Genomic DNA, 22,047 nt, shown 5'->3' with positions numbered 1-22,047 from the left:
TAACGTTATTATGACAATGTTATAAGACGAAACGCTATATTATTTTATTATGTTAAACATTATAACGTGATAAGATAGTATGTATAGTATGTTATAATAAAATAAGTTTCACATGATAACGTGATGTTTGTATGTTGCAATAAAGTAAAAACATCTGGTTATAACGAGATATTTAACAAGATATATATATATATACATAAAAAAAAAAAATATATATATATTTTTTTTTTTAACAAAAATCTTTTACTAATAATTTGATGTCTTTTTTGGCGCGGGAGCAATATGCTTCCGTAAAATCTTCATGAGCTTAGAAAACAGACCTGTTTTCCCCTTTGTAATGATGCAACCTCCAGCTGATCGATGTAGGGTTTTATAAATAGTTTATTGAGCTTCAGAAGAAGGAAGATTTTCTCCAATTTAATCCTTTAGTTTATTAGAAATATTAAAAACACAGTTTCTACTGGACGAGAAGTGTATAAAAAAAAATATAGTTTTAAAAATAAAGAAGTAGAAGTAGGAGAAGGACCTGAGTGCTTCTTCCCACACTAATAATTACACATAATATGTTATAACTTGGACTTTATTTAAGGTTGTGGGACCCCTTCAGGACGGAGCGGGGTCCGGTCCGGTCCGGTCCGGGTCCGTTTGTTTGTCCCGGGTTTGGTGGAAGCTCGCGGCTCCTCTCCTCCTCTTGTTTTTGTTTCTCCAGCTTCTGGTTTTATTTTATTTTATTTTATTTAAAAAAAAATTTTTTTTTTTGTTTTGTTGGTAAAAACCTCAAAACGCCGCGCGAGGAAAGCGAAGACGTTTACACGCCGACCTCCCAACTCTCGCGAGAGGACGAGGGGGGAGGGGGGGGGACTGCGAGAGGAGCGGGTCCAGACAAGGCAGAGCAATATTCATATTTAGCAACAACAACAACCTTTTCGGAAGATGATCGTTCCGCTATGTAGGCTGGAAGAATGAGGCGGTGTGCGGCAGCAGCTTCGCCCGGAGACGCGGACGGACGCACCGGACTGTGACGCACAGGTGCGGCAGACGCTGGACTTTTCTTTCTCTTTTTTTTTTTTTTTTTTTTTTTCTTTCTTTTCTTTTTTTTTTTTTTTTTTTAGCGCTGGTGCGAATATTGATAGCTAGGTGGCTGGTTTATTAATAGCTAGCTGGTCGGCTAACGGGTTAGCTTAGCTCGCGGAGAATGTTTGGCGACCGCCGCGGCGCGGACGATCCGATACGCGGTCATCCATCCATCTCTCCCCCGGCAGCGGCGGCTCCGACCCGCCGGTAGGTGCTGAGTACAACAACAAAACAAAAACAAAAAAAGAAAAGAAGAAGAAGAAGGGGCGAACGAGCGGCGAGGAACCCGCGGGCATGTCGGGAGGCTGGGCTGCTATTGTTAGCTTAGCATAACGTTACACGTCTGTCCGGGCAGCCCTGAATGGGTGTCTGCGTGCTAACCCGCCGCTAGCAGCCGAGCCTCGTGTTTACGACTTTAAAACTCCTGCTTTCAGGTGTGTTTACCGGCGGACATCGACGTGTCTGCAAATACCCGCGTCGCTTTACTGAAGCCGAAGCAAAACCGACAGAAACACCGAGAAGTGGTGTCGTCGGGTGAAGTTACTGTAAGTCGATATATCGATATTTCATCGATATTTTCATCGATATTTTTTTTTTTTTTTTTTATCGTATCGTGACACGAGACCGCGGATCGTCCTTGATTATTATTATTATTATTTTTTTTAATCTTATCGTGATATATCGATCAGGTATATTTTGTCGTCTTTTCCTGGATTTTTTGTTGTTGTTGTTGTTTTTGTTTTTAAAGGCTCCATTACAGTAAAAACATGATGTCGTTTTCTGACCTGTTATTTTGAGACGACTGATGATTGAAGTTAAATCTTTATATCTGTAAATATTCTGTGATCGCGCTAATTGTCATCGATATCGTGATATTTGATTTACTTTAAAAAAAAAATGTTTTAAATAGGAGGCTATTTGTTAGTTCAGAAAATCGTCCCTCGTGGCTATTTATAATCATAAATAGATTATTTCTAACATAAATTAAGCATTAAGTAAACGAAGAAAAAAAACTGAGTTTAAACTTTAATGTTTGACTGATCGATACCTTCAGTCTGGATTCATCTGCTCGTTTTATCGAGTTATCGATCGATTTAGTCGATGAAGTTGAGAAATGTCCGACGCCTTGAAAGTGATTGTTTTGTTTCTCCGATTGGTCCAACACCTGAAATATTCAGTCGATTAGTGTTAATAATATATTATTTATCTATTTCACACACTACAGGTGGTTTAACCTCTATTAATGCTCAATGTTTTATAAACTGACTGCATGTTTTGTTGGTGAAATCTTTGATAAATGTTGTAGAATGTTTTTTTTGTTGGTTTTTTTAGTTTCAGCCAAAATCTCGGTTTTATTCGCTGCAGGCGTCCAGTTGGTTCCTGTTCTTAGACTCATCTTAGATTTATTAAAACGTTTCTGAAGAAGTTGAAGTTTCCACACTCAGAATAAATCTTGCCTTAAAATCTGCCTTTTTTCAATGGACTCTGGTCCCTTGGAAGTTTCACTGGTTGGTTAGATGATCAGCTGGTTTCTGCTTAGGTTTTTTTTTTTTTGTATTCACTTCTTTACACTCACAGTTTTGTGCAGACGTGTTGATGTCTGTGTTTTTTTTATTTCCAGGATGTGTCCTTGTGTCTCTGGATGTCTGACAGACGGTGAAGACGGGACAGACCTTCTCTCTCCTCCGGCCTCCTCCTCATCCTCCTCCTTCTCCTCCTCCTCCTCCTGTCTACGGGCCGTCTGAAACCCTAGTTTTCTCTCTGACATGATAAAGTTTAAAATTTTCTCAGAATAATGTAGCACCGAGATTCGCCCTGGTGACCTTTGACCTCTTTCAAAGCCGGCGCGTCGTGTGGACTCTTTATTTCAGCTCGCACTCATTTGTGAATTAGCAGACCGATGTGCCGTGTTTGTCCGCCGTCATTCAGCCCAGCTGTGCAACCGCTGCAGCTCCGTGTCCTGTGTTTGAAGTGATCTAAGCCACGCCCCCTCAGTCAGCGCCGCAGACCTCTCGGAGGATGAACGGCTCTCTTTTAACCCCGCCCAGCCCGCGGGCGGCCAACTCCTCCCCCTTACCTCCGTCTCCCTCTCCGTCTCCGTCCCCGCCGTCCCCCTCTCTGCTGCCCCTGTCCCCCCGCCCTCCGCCCCTCCCTCCCCTGGTGAGCCCCCCTCCCCAGGCCCACCCGTCCTCGCTGTCCGACACCCCCACGCCGTCCCCCTCGCCCTGCCTGAGCTGGACCGAATTCTGTGAGCTCCACGCCCGCGTCGCCGCTGGCGACTTCGCACGCCACTTCCGGGCTTTTCTCCTGGAGAACCCACACTACTCCGCCGACTCGGCGGCCGCCTTCTGCCGCCGCTTCACCGACCGCTTCGTCCGCCACTTCCAGAGCGAGCTGGAAGGGGCGCTCCCGCCGAGCTGTGCTCCTGGCAGGGATGAGATGGTGAGCTGGGCTCCCCAGTCAGATGCCACTTCCCTGGAAGAGGAGGCGGTCTCCCCGCTGTCCGCCACCGGGGGGGGCGCTCCTCCCGTGTCCCCCGACCAACACGGCGCGGGCCGCGTCCAAGCCGACGCCGTCACGCCTGGTGTTGGAGAACCGCAGCGGGGACCGGTTCCAGGACTCGTACGCCCACGGACAGGTCCTTCCTCCATCCTCGTCATCGTCATGCTGCTCCTCGGTGGGGGGCAACAACGGGAGGCGGGAGGAGCGGGGGGCGGTGGCTGCTCCCGGCAACGGGGAGGCGCCTGTGGAGGAGGAGGAGGACAGCTGGCTCGGGGCGGCGTCCGTCGGAGACGACGTGGAGCCTGAAGAGCGGGAAGTCGAGTCCTCGGAGGTGGGTAACGCAGACTCCGCCCACACTCCTCAGACCGCGCCCTCCGCCGTCACTCCCCCCCCCCGGCTCCAAAGGTAACGGTACTCCCAACTCCTCCAAAAACAAACTGAAGAAGCGCTTCTCGCTGCGCAGCGTGGGCCGCAGCGTGCGGGGGAGCGTCCGCGGGATCCTCCACTGGCGGAGCTCCTCCAGCGACGCGCCTCAGAGCCCGCTGCCCTCCAGCTACAGCTACACCATGGGGGTGCAGGACGCCAGCTTAGGCTCCGCCTGCAAGAGGAACTCTGGTACCCAGCCCCCCACCCCCACCTCCTCCATGCCCGTGTCCCTGTCCATGCCGCTCTCCCTCCCCCACTCCTCCTCCTCCTCCCTGCCCCCCTCCTCCTCCAGCAGCGCCACCTCTCTGTCTCTGTCGGAGGCGGCTCGCGACCGGAGGCGGAGCAACGGGGAGGGAGGCGAGAAGGAGAAGTGGAGCCATCGCCTGGAGAAACTCCGGCTGTCGCGCTCTCCTCCCCCCATCCTCAGCCCGGCCGGTTCTCACTCCGCCTCCTCCACGCTGCCTCCCAGCAGCGCCGCCGCCGCCGCCGTGGGTCCTCCCAGGAAGGTGGGCCGGCTGGTGCGGGAGGGCGGGGTGAGCGTCAGCTCGTCCAGCGACGAGTTGAGCGTCAGCCACGGCTTCTCTGGCTTCTCGTTCGGGCTCCTGCATCATGGCACGGACAACAACAACGCCGCCGCCTCGGCTTCGTCCGCCTCTGCAGCGCTGCCTCTGGCCAGCGGGGGCAACGTGCCCTGGAGAGGAGGACGCTGGCACAAATGTCGCCTGGTCCTCAGAGATCGGGACCGAGAGGGCGGCGAGCGGGGCGAGGAGTACTACCTGGAGTTCTTCATCCCTCCCAAAGTAAGTTTTCTCCTCCGCCGAGACATTAAAACGACAGAATAATGACCAGCTGTGGATTCAATCACGATGAGCACAAACTGGAACCCAAATACAAATAAACTAAACGAATATTAACTTTAAATTGTGTTCAGGCAAAAACAGTATGCAGTTCGATACAGGAAGTCTAAACGTTTTCTTCTGTTGCGTTTGAAGACGTCACCTCGAACGTCTGCCATTTTATAGATAAAACAATCCATTTATCAGATTAATCTGTCAGGTTTAGATGAGAAGATGCTGAATGTTGTTTGTTTAAACTGAAGTGTTTAAAAGACTTTTTGAACGTGAAGGTTTCGGGGCTGCGTGCAGCAGCACAGTGACACCTGGTGGTTGGAAAATCTTACTGCATCCTGTTAAGACTTCCCGGCAACACCTGCAGGGTTCTGTTTTCTGGAGGATGGTGGGAAGTTATTGGACTAAAGACTTTCATCATCACAGTTTTGATTTTAAAATGCACAATAAAAAAAAAACAATTACCAGACGGTAGCAAAACAAAGTGTTTAATGATTTTAAGTTATTGTTTAGCATGTTAAAGTACTTTAAAACCTGTCGGACTGAGTGAAGATCTTTCAGTCTTCATTTAACACAGTCTGGAAACAGGAAGTGAAACGAGCGTCAGGTGAACTTTGAACTCCACTACTGTGTCTGCAGTCGTCGAAGCCGCGTCTTATGGTCCCCTGCTGCTCAATCATGGAGGTGAGGAGCACCACGGCGCTGGAGGTCCCCGACAAGGAGAACACCTTCCTGCTGCAGGTACGGCCTCGTGTCCCTGTGAAGAGTCATCAGACAAAGTTCTGGTTCTGGTTCTCAGGAGGTTTTCTGCTTTTGTTCCTCTCAGCTGGAAGGTTCGTCTCAGTACGTGATCGAGACCCGAGACGCCGTTCAGATGAGAGCCTGGCTGAGTGACATCAGGAACGGCATCTGTCTCAGGTGTGTTTCTGTGTGTGTGTGTGTGTGTGTGTGTGTGTGTGTGTGTGTGTGTGTGTGTGTGCTTGTGCTTGTGTGTGTGAGTGACCTGCCTCTCTCTGTCTCTCCCACAGTGAACAGGAGGATGCTGAAGGTGTGTGTGTGGGTCCGTTGGACGTCAGCGGGACACCTGACATCGGAGACCGTCTGTCTCAAGGTGAGTTTGATGCAGCTGTTGATGTTGATGCAGCTGTTGTCCCGTGTCTCTCTGCTCCGTGTGTTTCTGACTCCTTCTTCTTCTTCTTCCTCCTCCTTCCGTCCCATCAGTGTGTTACGGCGGTATCGGAGGCTCCTCCCCTCTGATGGATCCCCTCCCACCGGAGCTGCCGCCTCGAGCTCCTCTCGACGAACCGGACGGCCGGATCCTCGGAGGAGGCGGGGCCAGTCTGGGCACACCTTTCGCCGAGACGCCGGATGCGACAGGTGACTTCTCTTTTATCTAAAAACGGTTTAAACGTGCGTTTGTTCCTTCACACGTTAACCCCTCGTCGACCCTCCAGGCTCCTTCTTGTTCTCCGAGGTGACGCCCTCTGAGACCGTGGAGCACCCGCTCAGCGAGTGCCAGTGGTTCCACGGCACCCTGTCCCGACTCAAAGCCGCCCAGCTGGTGCTGGCCGGCGGCCCGGCAAGCCACGGAGTCTTCCTGGTCCGGCAGAGCGAGACGCGGCGCGGAGAGTACGTCCTCACCTTCAACTTCCAGGGCAAAGCCAAGGTGAGTCGTGCGTCTGAACCGCAGAGGCCCAGCGGGAGGAAATACAGCAGTGGTCGTCATGGTAACGTAGAGGAACAGTTCTGGTGTGGAGCCTCAGATCGGATGTCCTCTGTCCCCCCCCTCGCCCTCCACAGCACCTCCGTCTGTCCCTGAACGAGGACGGTCAGTGCCGCGTGCAGCACCTCTGGTTCCAGTCCATCTTCGACATGTTGGAGCACTTCCGGGTGCACCCGATCCCGCTGGAGTCCGGCGGCGCCTCCGACGTCACGCTCATCAGCTTCGTGGGCGCCACCGCCGTCCGCCAGCCAGGTAAGGAGCGAGCTGCGGGGGAGGAAGACGACGCTCGGATGAAGGCTCGTTGAGTCTAAACCCAGTTGCGACGTGTTTTAAAATTTTTTTTTTTTTTTTAAATAAGTGAATGTGTGTGTGTGGTGCATAAAGTGGGCGGGGCCTGGCACCTGCAGCCGTCTCCACCCGCCGTTCTGTTTGACTCCTCCCACCGCTGCTCTGACCTCTCTGTTGTTGTTGTCTATCCGTTGGCTCGTCCCTTGCAGGCCGCGACAGGGCAGGCAGTCGGCCCACGGTCTGTGATGTCATCACCACGCGCCATCCCGACTCTCCATCAACCCCCATCTCTGACTGTGTGTAAGTGAGACCGGACTCTGCTGAGAGAGACGGCGTGTGTGCTGTGGACATAAAACCATCATCGATATCGTGCTTTCATTCATCCCGAAAACTCTTATAATACCTTCGAAGACACTCATTAACACACAGGGCAGATGTGAGGCAGCCTGAACATCTGGATCTGCCCAGGAGAGACCATCAATCAGACGAGCAACACAAAAAAAGCAACAAAAAAAACCACCTCATCAGCTGATTTTTATTGTAATATTAAGTTTTATATGTCGGCCTCCTGTCTGCCACCAGGTGGCGGCACTTCCTCATTATGACAGACTAAAGACACGTTATTTAAAAGAATCACTGCAGCTGACAGCTTTAGATTATCAATACAGCTGATGATCAATCAATCAATCAATCAATCAATTACAAGAAGAAAATTCATCAACAGATGATTTAAAGATTAAAATTCTGAGTTTTTAAGCTGCAGTTTGGTTCATGATATACTGCAGGTGTGTGTATGTATGTATGTATATGTGTGTGTGTGTGTGTGTGTGTGACTCCATGGACTCCCATCATTCAGACTTCACCTCTCATCTTCTCTCTCTCTCTCTCCCTCTCTCCTACTCCTCCGACTACGCTGTCACTTCACCTCCTCCATCTTTGGTCTTCCTCCTCCTCCTCCTCTTTCTCCCTTTATTTACACTTCTCTCTCATCCCCCTCTCTCCCACCACTCCCCCTCCCCTCTCTCCTGTCTTCCTCTCGTCTGTTGCTCCTCCTTCTCAGACTTGACCAGCAGACCCCGTAGCCCTCCTCAGCCTCCTCCGCTGCCGCCGGGCCGGCCGCCGCCCCCGACTCCGCCCCAGGAGAGAGGGAACGACACGGAGCCGGGAGGAGGAGGAGGAGCAGGAGGCGGAGGAGCGGGAGGAGGAGCAGGAGCAGCGACTGTGGTGACGATGGCAGCCGCAGCAGCAGCGGGAGGGGGAGGAGGAGGAGGAAGTGGAGGCAGCGGAGGAGCAGCGGAGGACTGGGAGGAGAGGGACAGAGACACTCCTCTCCGCCAACTGGAGGCTGTGGAGGGAGAAGAGAGAGATGGAGCGAGGGCCCCCCGAGCCATCGACAACCAGTACTCCTTCTTCTGATGAAGACCAGGAGGAGGAGGAGGAGGAGGTGTATGTGGATGTGTGTTTTTGTGTGTATCCGACAGAGAGTGTGTGTGTGAGTGAAAGTGAGAGTGAATGAGGCGGCGTACATCATAGCCATTCATAACCAGTATTTTTATTTTGTTAGCGGGGAGGAGAAGACGGAGAAGGAGTACTAACACTATAGACTCACAGAGAGAGAGAGAGGAGAGAGAGCAGCTTTACAACACTAACTAACTCGCGCTACATTTCTTTATTGTTTTTAGTCAGATAAGCTTTGTGTTTTCCTCCGGAGGGGGCGGAGCCAGCAGACCCGATACCTCACCGTGGTCCTGCCAACACAGCACACTGCTAGCCAGAGGGCCAAACGGACACTTCTACTGTGGTCAGTAGACCTGAGACATCACACGCTGTCTGACAGCGTCACGGCCGGCTCCGTTAAAAAAAGAAAAAAAACTTCATCTGCAGCGAGATCACAGCTGCTGGAGACAATCAGTGTTTATTATCCATGATTTCATCCTAAAATATTGACTGAAAAAAAAAGACATTTCCTGCTTTAAAATTAGAGTGAGAAGTAAACAGACTAAAACTGTGATATAATGCACAATTCATCATATAGTTGTTCATATTTGACACGATATTTGATGTTGGAAGTTGAAGGTGGTGTGCTGCAGATAAAAATCTTCATCATCATGAAACATCATTCAACAAAACAGGAAGAGAAAAACCTTTAAACCATTTAAAGTCGGAGAACATTGGAGACATGATACCAGCTGCAAACGTGGATCCAGTTTCCTAAATAACACACACACACACAAAAAAAAGTTTTTTTTAGAAATGTTGTTTCTGAAGAGAAGAAACTCCTGAAGTGTTTTTAATGGAAACTAAAACGGCAACAGAACCCGGATCTGAGCCGGAGTTCAGCTGCAGCTGATTTCTGGGGTCGTAGTGACTTCAGGCCTCGACATAACGTCACAAAACATTCAAATTAAATGAATACATAAATCTTAATCCATGAAGACATTAAGTGAAAGAGCCAGAAACACCAAACCGACGTGAAATGTGAATTTAAAATCAACAATAAACACACGATGTGACTGAATGTAGACTAATAATACTAAAATAATAATAATAATAATAGCAACAGATTTACGTTTTATTCAAGTCGTCAGCAGCCGAGACATTTATGAAGATTTTAATGGTACAAACTTCTTCACAGCTGCTGCAGCACCGTCCACAATGGAAGACGCTGCAGCTTCAAATATAAATCTGATATATTCTTGTAAACAGGAGGCGACAATGAAAACACAATTTGCATAAAGATAGAGGCTGTTAATACCAGGGTACATCTGAGATTTTACTCATTTGAAGTTTCCACCGCTCACCTGCAGGAAGTGAAACAATCGAGCCAAAATACCAAAGATTTTTATCACTTCAAGCTCCTCAAACGTGACAAATTGCGGTTGTTTTGTTATTTTAGTGTAGTGTTTTTGCAATTTTTTTGGGGCTTTAGCTCCGTTTTAAAATACTTCAAATAAAGAAAGAAACGACCGTATCGTGTATTTTTCAAATGTGAGCAGCCAAATATATAGATTTTTTTTTTTTTTTTTTTTTTTTTTTAAGGGGACATTCCCTGTTCTGGAGGCGTGTTCAACATGCGTTAAAACGACAGGTTTTTTTGAATGGAGTCTGGTTGGCGTCGACGCGTGTGCTGACTCGGGTCCGCAGCAGGCAGGAAACATTTTACCTCAGTGACACTCAGCAGCATCACTCAGTCTGTACGGGACGCCTCTCTCTCTCTTCCTCTCGTTCTCTCTCCGACACTACGAGAAAATCGATTACGATCGATTACCAATCAGAATAATGGAAATAATAATAATGACGGTCAGAATAATAGTATTAATTTTATTTCTTCTTGAGACACCTTCTTATTTTTTACTCCATGTAACACGTGTTCCGACTTCATCTTGTAACTCAAAATGTCTTTGTGCCTTTTTTTTTTTCTTCTTTTTTTTGGGGGGGATAAAAAAAACAAAACAACAGCAACAACAGTTTCTGTACAATTTGCTGTGATGCTTCGTCGTCAAGGCGACCGCATCCCTCACTCTTGTTTTCATGCTGTCTTCTCCTCAACCTCATCCGTCACTCATCAAGGGTTAAAAAAAAAAAGAAAAGAAAAAAAGAATAGCAGAACATGTCAGTGAGAACACCTACTTTTTCTACTTGTGCCTTTCTGTGTCTTGTCGTCTCGTCGTCATCGGCCTGCGTCCTTTCCTTTGACCTTTGACCCCCGCCCGCTCATCATCTCCTACGACCCGCTCCTTTCTTTTGCTCATGTATTTGTCTATATGCACCTTCCCACCTCTCCCTCGCCCCCCTCCCTTGATCATCCCGTTCTGTGTCCTGTTCTCAGTTTGGAAACTCTTTGTGCCTTTCTCTGTCTCTTTTCTCTCTTTGCTGGGACCGTGTGTTGAGGCGGGATGCTGTCGTGTGTCCAGCCTGTGTGGTTAGTTTCAGGTACTACATCGAATTTAATGATAATGATATAATATAAATATAGTGAAACATACCGGCTGCTGTGTGGTCCTTTATTTCCTCCTGTTATTATTTACACTGATTGGTCAGTTTATTAGGTACACCTGTTTTTGCTATATACTTCCACTACTTTTATCTGACAGCTTTAGTTACTTTTCAGATCAATATTTCACACCTGAAACATATGATTACTTTCTATAAGAGCATTATTACACAGAGGATAGACAGCATTAAAATGCTAATGAAGTTATATTACAGTGGGATTGTTGGCAGCTAGATGTGGTTGAAAGCTCTGTAGAAAAGCCAGTAAGTGGTCAATTGTATTTAAAAACAATTTATATATATATATATATATATATATGAGAAGGAGAAAACCCAAATGACAAACCAACAAAAATACAAATAAAACATGACAAACTCTGTTTTCCATATTTTTGGCATTTTTCTTCTGTTGCCAATATATTATCCTCCAGAATAAAATAATGATTGATAATCCTTTTAAAATGGATTCATTATCAAAGGAGCTGCTTTAAGAATAAAACATTCCCCTTACAGAATGATCTGAGTTATGATAAATGTGTTTATCTCAGTAACACCGAATCACAACTAGTATTTCCGGTGTCATAGATATCCTGTTAGTCACGTTTATTTAATAGTTTGTAAAAGAAATACGTTGTTAGTTGTGATTCCACCTTTAATGTCCTTTTTTCTTTATAGTCCGATTTTTTTTTTAAATATTTAGAAATATTTTTTACATGTATTTATTTGTTTTATTCCTATTTTTTTTGTGTGACTTCGCGTGGAAACTGAATTAATTTCGCCTCCTTTGCAGCAAATAAAACGAACCGTGGCATCGATTTCATCACATGACGTTAAAGAAAGGCGGGTTTAAGGAATCGGCCCAGAAGATGTATGATTGACAGGAAGCCAAGCCAATTGCAAAATAGGTCAGAAATGATTGAAAGACATTTATCCAATCAGGGCTCACCGTCGATGAGCGGACGGAGTTTGGAATCGGTGCGCTCGTTATTGGTGCTCGGGTGGGTTCTGCTGGCTTTCACGTTTTGTTTACACGCGACAACATTAACGCTTCCTGAGCACTTACATCACCGGATAAGGCGAGTTAAAAAAAACCACAAAAACCTCTTTGCTGTATCAGGGGACGTTTATGTTTTGTTTTCGAGGAGCCGGGCCTTGTCCGCCCGCCGGAACCGACCCGTGTCACGTGCGCAGCAGCCGCCGGGTTTTCCCAAATCGAGCGCACCCGGTGTTGTGTTTTGTTGTTGTTTTTCAGCGGCGTTACCGTGTCTGGCCCGTCAAACCGTGCGGCTCTTCACTGGGACGACGGAACCGGGATAACGGGATGCACATGACTAAAAAGTAAAAAATCCACAGGCTCGCGCACCCCTCGGTTTCCTAATGTGACAACGTCATCGCTGTGCGCGGTTCGTCTGGTGCTAAAAAAAAAACCCCGCCGTTGTAAAGCCGAGCTAGCCTGCGTTAGCTCGTTAGCTAGCAGATTTTACTATTCTGTACAACAACAACAACACGTGACTTCTGAGCTAATCTTTAGGAGAAACAGCTGAGGGAGTGGTAGTCGTTTCATTTCCACCGAGTCGCTCCGTGTCGGCCTTTACGTTTCCCGCCCGCTATCCTGAACCGGGCGGCGGCGGGTGCCCGGTTGAGGGTCGTTGTTATTGTTCCCACCGACGGAGCGGTTAGCATTTAGCTTGACGGGTTATTTGTCAAATTTTTTTTTTTTTTTTTTTTTTTTCCCAGGACGAGGAACACGATGAAGCCCCCCACTCAGACTCAGTCACCTCCCGCCGGCTGCTCCGTGAGTACCGACAGCTCCGCGTCGTCATGAACGAACCCAACCTGTGACCCCGATGACTTCTATTGATTACAGATCATTGTGATCGTTGTCGTCGGTAGTTGTTTTTTTTAATCATCTTTAATCACGATCTCGTGGCCGTTTGAACCAAGAAATCAGGCTGCCGAAATTAACCTTTAAAGGTGCAGTCCGTGAAGTACACGCAAGACAACAGAGTGGCCTTTAAATCAGAGAACAGGTCACTCCCGAAATTAAATGACAACAAAGAAAGATGGCGAAAATACCGAGGTCTTTCCCTAAAGGGGGAAGAAGAAACACATCCAGTAAAATGATATTTAAATACAGAACAATTACTTAAAGTATGAAAAGTAGTTCCACATAATTATTGATCGGTGATAAACTGATTGATCTGTTGGTATCTGCTCGTATGTCTTGACAATAAGACACACAAGTGAGAATAAATCAAATCATATTTACTGCTAATTAATCTGATGGATGTTTTGTTGTTTAAAATGTTAGAAAATGCATATTTTGTTGGAACAGTTCCCAAGTCCAAATTTTGTCTTTTTTATTTTCACGCATGTCAAAGTAAAATTGTTAATCTTCACATTTGAGGGGCCGAACCAGCAAAAAAATAATATTTCAATGATGAGATAATTTCACAAAATGTTTTGACCTTTTTAGTTCCTCATAGGAGGTCGTTCTCACGTGATATCTCTGTATTTCAAGGTGTTTGAAGGCGTGTACAACAACGCCCGCATGCTTCACTTCCTCACAGCCGTCGTGGTGAGTCGTCCCACTTAAAAAAAAACTTTTTTTCGAACTTGATTATTTTATTTTTTGGTCCCGAACGCCGACTGAAGCCGTTCTCTCTCTCTCTCTCTCTGCTGCTTTCAGGGATCCACCTGTGACGTGAGGGTGAAAAATGGCACCTTGTACGAGGGAATCTTCAAGACGCTGAGCTCACAGGTGAGAAAACCTCTAATGGATGATGTCCATAGAAAATATCTCAGACCTCAAACGTGGCTGCTGAAGATCTGACGCTGCTCAGCCGGAGTTCAGCCGGACGTGGACATTTTTTTTTAAGCCTCTTGAGGCTCCCGTGGTGATGAAGCAGCTGTAATTTGTGCTCTGCTGCCCTCTAGTGTGAGCTGGCTGTGGATGCTGTTCATAAACGGAGTGACGGAGGAGTTGGAGGAGGTGGAGGAGGAGGAGGAGGAGGAGGAGGAGGCGGCGGCGGCGGCGGCCAGCCCGCTCTTCCTCGGGTGGAGGACATCACCGACACCATGATCTTCAGCCCGGCCGACCTCGTCACCATGACCTGCCGCGACGTCGACTTAAACTTCGCTGTCAGAGGTGACCAGAGTCCATTCGCAGAAAAGAGAATTTTAGCCACATTAAAGGGACAATGAATATGATTAGTTTCAGTGCTGATTGATTTTCACGGATCAAAGTTTAAAGGTCTGGAGATGGACTTCGTTTTGTTCCTTGTGTTTCAGACACATTCACCGACACGGCCATCAGTTCGTCGCGGCTCAACGGGGATCACCGGGAGAAGGTGCTGCAGCGGTGGGACGGAGACGGAAACGGGGACAACGTGGAGCTGGAGTCGGACGCGGTGAGAGAACACGAGAAAACCAAACGGGAGAAACGGGTTTTTAACGAAGGAAAACGTTCAAGAAAGAAGTTCCTGAAGGTTACCGATTCATGTTTGGTGTTTCTTTTTTTTTCTTCTGTCAGTCGAACGGCTGGGACGCCAACGAGATGTTCAAGTTCAACGAGGAGACGTACGGCATCAAGTCCACGTACGACTCCAGCCTCTCCATGTACACGTGAGTAAACTGAGATTCAGGTCGGTTCCAATTGCAGCGGTCTGAAAATCCTCCTGATAATCCGCCGGTTCTGTCGCCGTGTGTTTCCCAGCATGCCGTTGGAGAGAGGCAACTCGGAGGGGTACCGGCAGCGGGAGGCGAGAGCGGCTCGGCTGGCCAGCGAAATCGAGGGCAGCCTGCAGTACCGCCGACGGGTTTCCTTGGAGAACGATGAGGGCCGGAGCGAGGAGGACAAATACAGCTCGGTGGTCCGGGACCGGGAGGAGCGGGCGAGTCCCGGATTCCCCTCCAGCAGCAGGTACGACTCACCTGGTCCTCTGTTTAACAAAGCTTTATCACTCTGTGACGTACGCCTGGACTTCCTCTCACTTCCTGTTGTCCTCTCCCTCCAGGGAAGGTAAATACGTTCCTCTCCCTCAGAGGGCCCGAGAGGTCGGTGGCGTCAGATCTGGAGCCTCCGGTCGGACCGCGGCGCCGGCCTCCTCCAGACACCCTCCGCCCGGCTCCCCGTCCCCCAAACTGCCCACCGACAGGAGCAGCCCGCTGTCAGTCAGAACCGCCTACTCCCCGCACCAATCACAGAGCAGCCCGCCTGCAGTCGGCAGCCCGCCCTGCGCCAATCACGTGCACCCGCCGGCCGACGGGTCGCGGTCGTCCATCAACGGAGGTGCGAAGCTTTTAGACAAATATGTCTGACATGTTTATGGTTTTGAGTTTTGTTCCCAGGTCTGAGAAAAAAGGTTTGATCTTCCCGTTTCTCTCTGCAGTGAACGGGCAAGAACATTTTAAGTGTGACTGCAGCTTAGGAGGCGACATCCTGTTAATTATTAGTGTTTTACTGGTTTGAACTTGCGCGGCGTCTCTTTCAGTTGCATCCAGAACTTCCCCGAAGTCCCAGAGACTTCAGAGCAGCAGAACCCTGAGAACCCCGAACTCTCAGTCCACTCCTGCAGGTACAACACAACACAAACCGTGTCATTCAAAACGGACACAATTCTGTAGTGGAAATCACTGCATGGGCTCAGGAACACTTGTGAAAACCACCGTCTGTGAACACAGTTCATCGCTGCGTCCACAAATGCAGGTTAAAACTCTACAAAGAAGAAACCAGATAGAAATGTGATCCAGAAACACCGCCACCTTCGAAGTGTAAAACTGTCCTGTGGCTGTTGAATCACAGTCTAAGATTATTTTTTTGGAAGTCCTGGACATCCTCCAGGTTAAAGAGGAGAGGGACCATCCAACTTGTTATCAGCTGTTAGTTTTCTTCATCATCAGTTCCTCCTCTCTGACCTCCCTCCATCATCTGTCCTCCCTCCAGTCTCTCGTCCTCCGAAACCAGACGCCCCTCCCCAGGACCCCCCCTTGGTCGGCCCTGCTTTCCTGGACTCCTCCCCCTCTGCTGTCACTACGGCAACCACCACCAAACCCTGCGGCCCCACCCCTCTGTTCCCAGTCGATGGTGAGACATCATCACCTCCGTCGGCAGGATTACAGAAAAAAACAGAGTTTACATGAAACTCGGCGGAACGTCGTCCACTGGTCGATATTTTCATCCCGTGTTCTCCGTGTTTCCTGCAGTGAATGAAATCCTGAGCGCCGCCGCCAAGGAGCGAACCGAGAGTCTGGCCGGTCCACAGGAGGCCAAGAGCACTAAAGGTAAAAGAGCTGATTGTACCGTCTGTGATTAAACACAGACTCCACACAGTGCTGATGAACGGTCTTTAAAACACCTCTGACATCTGATGGCATCTTTCACAGCTCCTACGGTTCAGCAGAGATTTCAGCTGGAGGAGCTCCGCAAGTTCGGCAAAGAGTTCAGGGTAAGTTCCCCGACACGCTTGATTTGTCTGACGGTACCGACTCGATTCAAATCCATTTTTACTCGCTTTTGGTATCGGGTCGTTTTCTGGAATCCGTTTTCCTCTGCAGATAGTTTCCCCCTGAAGGTGGCGTCGCTACTAAACTAAACTGTATATGATGGTGTTAAGTCAATTCTAGTGTGGACGGGTCAAGGTCGGTCTTGACGAGTCCAGTTGAGTCAATTCGAGTGTGCTGGAGACGAGTAGAGGCGGGTCAGGTCGAGTTAAGGGCTGATCGGGTCGAGTCGGTACCGGAGGTGTAAAAATGGCCTTCCAGGTTTTTATCTCAAGAGTTTCAGAGTCTCACTTGTCTTCCTCTCTATCTGACAGCTGCACCCCAGCTCCTCCCCTTCAGCGAGCCCCGCCTCTGCAGAGCCTCCTCAGGATAGCTCCGCCCCTCCAGCTGCGGAGCCCTCCTCCTCCTCCCCGGGCCCCCCTAAACCCGTCACCTCCCTGTCCTCCTCCCCCCAAGACCTGCAGCAACCTTCAGAGACCACTCCCTCTTCATCAACACCTGTAGCCCCGCCCCCTGGAGCTGCAGCGGGCCCCCAGGAGCAACAGGGGCCTCAGCCCGGCGCCTCCCAGCCGGCTGCGACCGGCGGCAGAGAGGAGACGAGTCCGGAGAGCGGCGATCGACCGGAGGCTGCGGCTACAGAGTGAGTGACCGATGCGACCGTTACACCGTCCCACCACCAGGGAGAGCAGGACGGGAAACTCTCGACGGCTCGCTCGTTCTCAGACAGTTCGCTTTACAAAATGTCCGATTTCTGAACGATGTAAAAATTCAAATAAAAAAATTTAATTCATTCAATCAACTTTTCCAACTCGTTTCTCTTCAGGCAGGTGAAAAACTCGACGCTGAATCCGAACGCGAAGGAGTTTCAGCCCATCAAAGGAAACGTAACACCGGTTAGTGTGTTGACTATATCACACACAAACACACACACACAACCCCACACACACACACACACACACACACACACACAACCCTTTTACTGTCGACTCTGACTTTATCTCTGACATGGCAGAAGCCCAGGTCAACACCCACCCCGCCGCGCCCGACCCCGCCCAGCCCCTCTGTGGTCCTCCCTCCTCCGGGACAGCCGGGGGGCGGTGCCATCTACAGCACCCCGCAGGGACACTACCTGTCCTACATGTCGCCCCTCCCCCTCCAGGGACACTCCATCCAGGTTTGTGTCTTTTCGGTGGTCGTCTCTTCGCCGTTTGTGTCCGCCGATGTCGTCGTAAAACGTCTGCTTTTAATCTTCTCCCGCCTCAGGCTCCTCAGATGTACCAGTACGCCATGTCGGCTGTCAATCAGGGCAAATACCCCCGAGCCAAAGGTACACACCGAACACACAGACAGTCTTATTTTATTATAACGTGTCGATGAAGACAGGAAGCGCCATTAGGATATTGAACAACTATTTACCAGCCACGCAAAACCACAGAAGAAGAAATGAGGTACGGTTTCTGGTTTCTGGTTTCTGTCGTGACTTCCTGCCACTTTGCATCAGAACGTCACCGTGGAAACTGACAAAAAGCTAATGTTGCAAAAAAACAATAGTTAAACTCAAGTTAACAACGCAAACGGCTAATTTTGTTTAAAAAAAAAAACCAGCTAACAAAGCTAAGATGGCTAACAAATAGTTAATTAAACGGTTAGAAAACAGCTAACAAGCAGCTAATTTCGCTATGACCTAGCTAAACAAACATCTAGCAACGCTAACGATCAGCTACCAAAGCGGAAGTTAGGAAACAGCTAACAAAGCTAACAAAAGCTAATTTTGGTAAAAAAATGAGCTAAAAACAGCTCAACACAAGTTAACAACCAGCTAACGAAGAGCTCGTAGCTGGAACCGCCGTCAGAGCGTCCCAGTAGAACTCAGTGTTGTCTGACCCAGAAGGGTTTTTTTTCACCCGGTTTAGTTTGGACCTCCATACAGAGGTTGTAGTTTTCCGTCTGTCGCTGACCTCTGCTCCGGTGTTTCAGCCCCGGTGGTTGGTCAGCGTCCGGACCACCACGCCTCGGCGGCCTCCGCCATGATCTCGGCCGCCGCCTCCGCAGCAGGACCCCCGCTGGTGGCCTCGCCGTTCCCCCAGTCCTACCTGCAGTACGGCCAGGTGATCCAGGCCATGCCCCCCCACTACCACGGACAGGTACGGCGTCGCAAACTTGCAACTCCGCCTGTTGTTTAGTAACCAGATGTGATTTCCAGGAACCTTTGATTTCTGGTGGTTCAGGTTTCTCCACCTTCAGGTCCAACAACTGACAATCGTTTTTTTAAATTTATTTCTTTTGTCTCGTTGTTTCCAGGCGGTTTACTCGATGCTACAGGGCGGAGCGAGGATGCTCACATCCGGGGCCCCTCATCAGCACATGGGCCCTCCTGGCCACCAGTACCCCGGCCAGGCCGAGGGCCCGCCGGGGCCCCAACAGGCCATGTACGGTAAGAAACCGGTTCGGCCCGCAGGACGAGTTCGTAGCTGTGAACTGAAGCCAGATGTAAAGTTTGTGAAACTACTTTTGATATATTAAAATGTGGGAGTGGGAGAACTTCACAGCCACCTGTATCTAAATAAAAATAAAATAAACAAATTAAAAATCTGAAGATAAAATGAACAGAATCTAAAATATATTAATTTAAAAAGCAAGTAAAACTAAATCCCCAAATTAAGATTAAAATAAACAAACAAATAAATAAAAATGTGAAAATCTTAAGAAGAAAATAAATCATTTAAAAGTAAAAGATGAAGTAAACAAAATCTAAAATAAATAAAAAATTAAACTTGCTAAATTAAAATGAACTGAATAAATCAAAATTATAAAATAAAAAAGCAATAGAAATATAATATAAATCGACATATTTTTACTATATATTTTATTTTGGTGTATTATAGAGGAGGAGCATCTGAAGAAAGTCAAAATGACCTTTTTGTTTCAGATTAAAAGTTTATTGCTTTTATTTACCTGATAAAGAAGAAAAGTAAAAAAAAAAAAAACATTTAGCCTAATAGGGGAACTTAGGATATTCTGGTAAAATATGAATAATAAATATAATATTGAATCAAAGAAACCTTGTAAATTTCAGATCAGGCATATCAATGAAATGCTTCTAATGAGTCTTAATAAAACTCTGAAGACTCCAAATGTTCAGTGACGTAAAACGACGGTATCGTCACACGGGACATTTACAGGAAGCAGAAGATCAGCGGTTCGAGTGTTGGACGCCTCTGAAAGGTCAACTAGTAGTTCTTCTGTGTCCGCATAGATTATAACGCGTTTGTAACATCGTCGCCGGTAACGTCAGATTCATTAAAGTCCCTGCGGGATGTAAATGTTTTGATTTGACCTTTCTTTTTTTTTTTTATATCTCTTTTCAGCTGCTCAGTCGTTCTCTCACCACGCGGGCGCCCTCCATCACCCTCAGCCCTCCAGCACCCCCACAGGGAGTCAGCCCCCCCCCGCAGCACGCCGCGCCGAGTCCCGGGCACGCTCAGGTGGGTGCCGCCCTCCTTCATCACCAGGTTTCCATTAAAAAAATATCACTCAAATTCAACAGTTTAACTGAATTTTATGAGAAAATAATATTCAGATTTTATTATTCTGTTGGTCAGAGAAAGTGTTTCAAGAGTTTAAAAGTGTTTGTAATTGTCCTTTTTAAATAGACAGCAGCACTTATAAACTTCTGATTTCATATCGTTTGTAGATTATAATGTTCTGCTTTAACTCTTCCATCATCTTGAGAGTGTTTATGTTTTCATCTTCTTCAGGCGGGTCAAGGCGCTCCGCAGCCTCAATCCTTGTTCCACTCCGGCGGTCTGTCAGCTCAGACTCCTCCCACTCTGCCGCCGGGCCACAGCTCCCCTCAGGCCTCCTACACCATGCAGGGCTACGGCCTGCCCACCCACCAGGCGCTGCCCCACGGCTTCGCCTCCATCAGCCAGCTCACGCAGGTGAACAAACCCGCGAGAAACACGCGGAAAACCTTCAAAATACAAAAACCCGCGTTCGTTGTAAGACATCAAATCTTCACTCCTCCTCTTCTTCTTCATCTTCCTCTCCGCAGGCTCACCTGGCAGCAGGGATGTCAGGACCGCACCACTCCGCCGGCCACGCCCCCCCGCACGTCATGCTGCACTACGCCCCCCCTCAGCAGGGCGGTGGCTCCAACCCCCAGCACGGCCCGCCTCCCCAGCAGGGGGCGCCGCAGCACTTCTACATCGGACACCCTCAAGGTGACGACCGCAACGATCGCAGTCGTCCACGCAAAATCAAGAAATCTACGAAATATTCGCAGGCGGCTTAAAAACAAATTTTGCGCTAAATTCCTGCTAAATTTTCCCGCACACAAATGTTGTCAACAGAATCTCTGCTAAAAGTATTAAAGAACGAAGACTCACTTTATTGACAACAAAACAATGAGAAAATAGATGTGGGAGTCGTCGGCATAGAAACACGCAAGAAAATCAACATTTCAAGAGCTTCGGCTCAAAAACAACAACTGGAAAGAAAAAGACAGATGTAAAGTTTGTGAAACTACTTTTGATATGTTAATATGTGGGAGAGGGAGAACTTCACAGCCACCTGTATCTAAATTAAAATAAAACAATATAAAAATCAGAAGATAAAGTGACCAGAATCTAAAATATATTAATTTAAAAAAAAAAAAAATTTAAATCCCAAAATTAAGATTAAAATAAACTGAAACAAATAAATAAAAATTTGAAAATTTAAAGAAGAAAATAAATCATTTAAAAGTAAAACCTAAGTAAACATAATCTAAAATAAATTACAAATAAAAATTGCTAAATTGGAAAATAAAAATAATAAAATTTAACAACGATGCAAAGTAAAGCAAAAAAAAAAAAATCTAAAACAAGTACATTTAACTAAATAATAAAATGGAAATATACATATTTTGACTATATATTTTATTTTGGTGTATTATAGGGGAGGGGCGTCTGAAGACGTTATCTCGGCCTGTGAGAAATAATAACGAACCTATTTTACTATTTTCTGTCATTTTGTTGAGAAAACACTCAAATGGAAGAAAAAAACCTGAAATAATCACGAGACGAGGGACGTAAACAGATTTGATATTTGACTCTGAAGAAAGTAAATCATCCTGAATACATTTTGTTTTCTGGTTTTTAATGGTGTTTTTCTTGCAGCCCTCCAGGTCCAGGCTCACCCCTCCCAGCAGCTCTCCTTCCACCCCTCCGCCAACTGAAAACCAAGTCGTCACCGCCGGATGCAGGAGCGACGAAGGCGGCGGTGCCCCGACTCGTAACATTCCCCCCCCCCACGAACCCTCCTCCTTACCTGAATCCCCCCCTCCCTACCCGAAACTCCACCCTCCCCCACAACATCAAACTAACACGTCCTCGTCGTTACCCGGATCTTTTTTCGAGAAGAGAACCTCTGGTGAGGAGCGTCGGTCGACTTCGAGGAGAAAAAGTTTCTGGATTTTAAAATGTAAGTAGAGACTGTTTTAACACGAAGCCGGACTGAAGACAACTGGTGGAAACTTGTTTTTTTCTCCCCGTCCCTCCTCAGTCCTCCTTTTACAGACGAAACCAGTTCATTATTAATAAAATCACTGAGAAAAAAAACAAAAAAAAACTGAATTCTGTTTGAATGATTTTAAAACGACAAACTACAAATAATATAATTTTTTTTGTCCAGTATTCTGCTGCACCGTCT

General features: G+C 47.6%; 2 protein-coding genes across 2 annotated transcripts; both read left to right on the top strand.

The window, feature by feature from the left end:
• Window positions 1-850: 850 nt before the first annotated feature.
• sh2b1 (SH2B adaptor protein 1) lies at window positions 851-10,846 on the top strand. The gene is given in 11 exon segments (XM_069165297.1): window positions 851-1,029; window positions 2,696-3,587; window positions 3,589-3,970; window positions 3,972-4,802; window positions 5,490-5,591; window positions 5,677-5,768; window positions 5,879-5,961; window positions 6,072-6,227; window positions 6,305-6,516; window positions 6,651-6,825; window positions 7,922-10,846. Coding segments are annotated over 10 exon segments (2,883 nt in total). The 5' UTR covers window positions 851-1,029; window positions 2,696-3,093; the 3' UTR covers window positions 8,278-10,846.
• A 1,240-nt stretch (window positions 10,847-12,086) lies between these two features.
• On the top strand, window positions 12,087-21,667 carry atxn2l (ataxin 2-like). The gene is given in 24 exon segments (XM_069165198.1): window positions 12,087-12,192; window positions 12,592-12,649; window positions 13,376-13,432; window positions 13,544-13,615; window positions 13,792-14,002; window positions 14,146-14,264; window positions 14,387-14,478; window positions 14,570-14,776; window positions 14,871-15,145; window positions 15,348-15,431; window positions 15,800-15,940; window positions 16,060-16,137; window positions 16,240-16,301; window positions 16,671-16,996; window positions 17,180-17,249; window positions 17,369-17,530; window positions 17,620-17,683; window positions 18,334-18,500; window positions 18,658-18,790; window positions 19,725-19,798; window positions 19,800-19,841; window positions 20,115-20,297; window positions 20,411-20,579; window positions 21,516-21,667. Coding segments are annotated over 24 exon segments (2,922 nt in total). The 5' UTR covers window positions 12,087-12,175; the 3' UTR covers window positions 21,575-21,667.
• Window positions 21,668-22,047: the final 380 nt, after the last annotated feature.

Source organism: Embiotoca jacksoni, unplaced genomic scaffold, assembly GCF_022577435.1.
Source record: "Embiotoca jacksoni isolate LCO1_2020_lvr unplaced genomic scaffold, fEmbJac1.0.p SCAF_34, whole genome shotgun sequence".
Taxonomy (NCBI): Eukaryota; Metazoa; Chordata; class Actinopteri; family Embiotocidae; genus Embiotoca; species Embiotoca jacksoni.
This window is presented reverse-complemented; position numbering and strand designations above follow the sequence as displayed.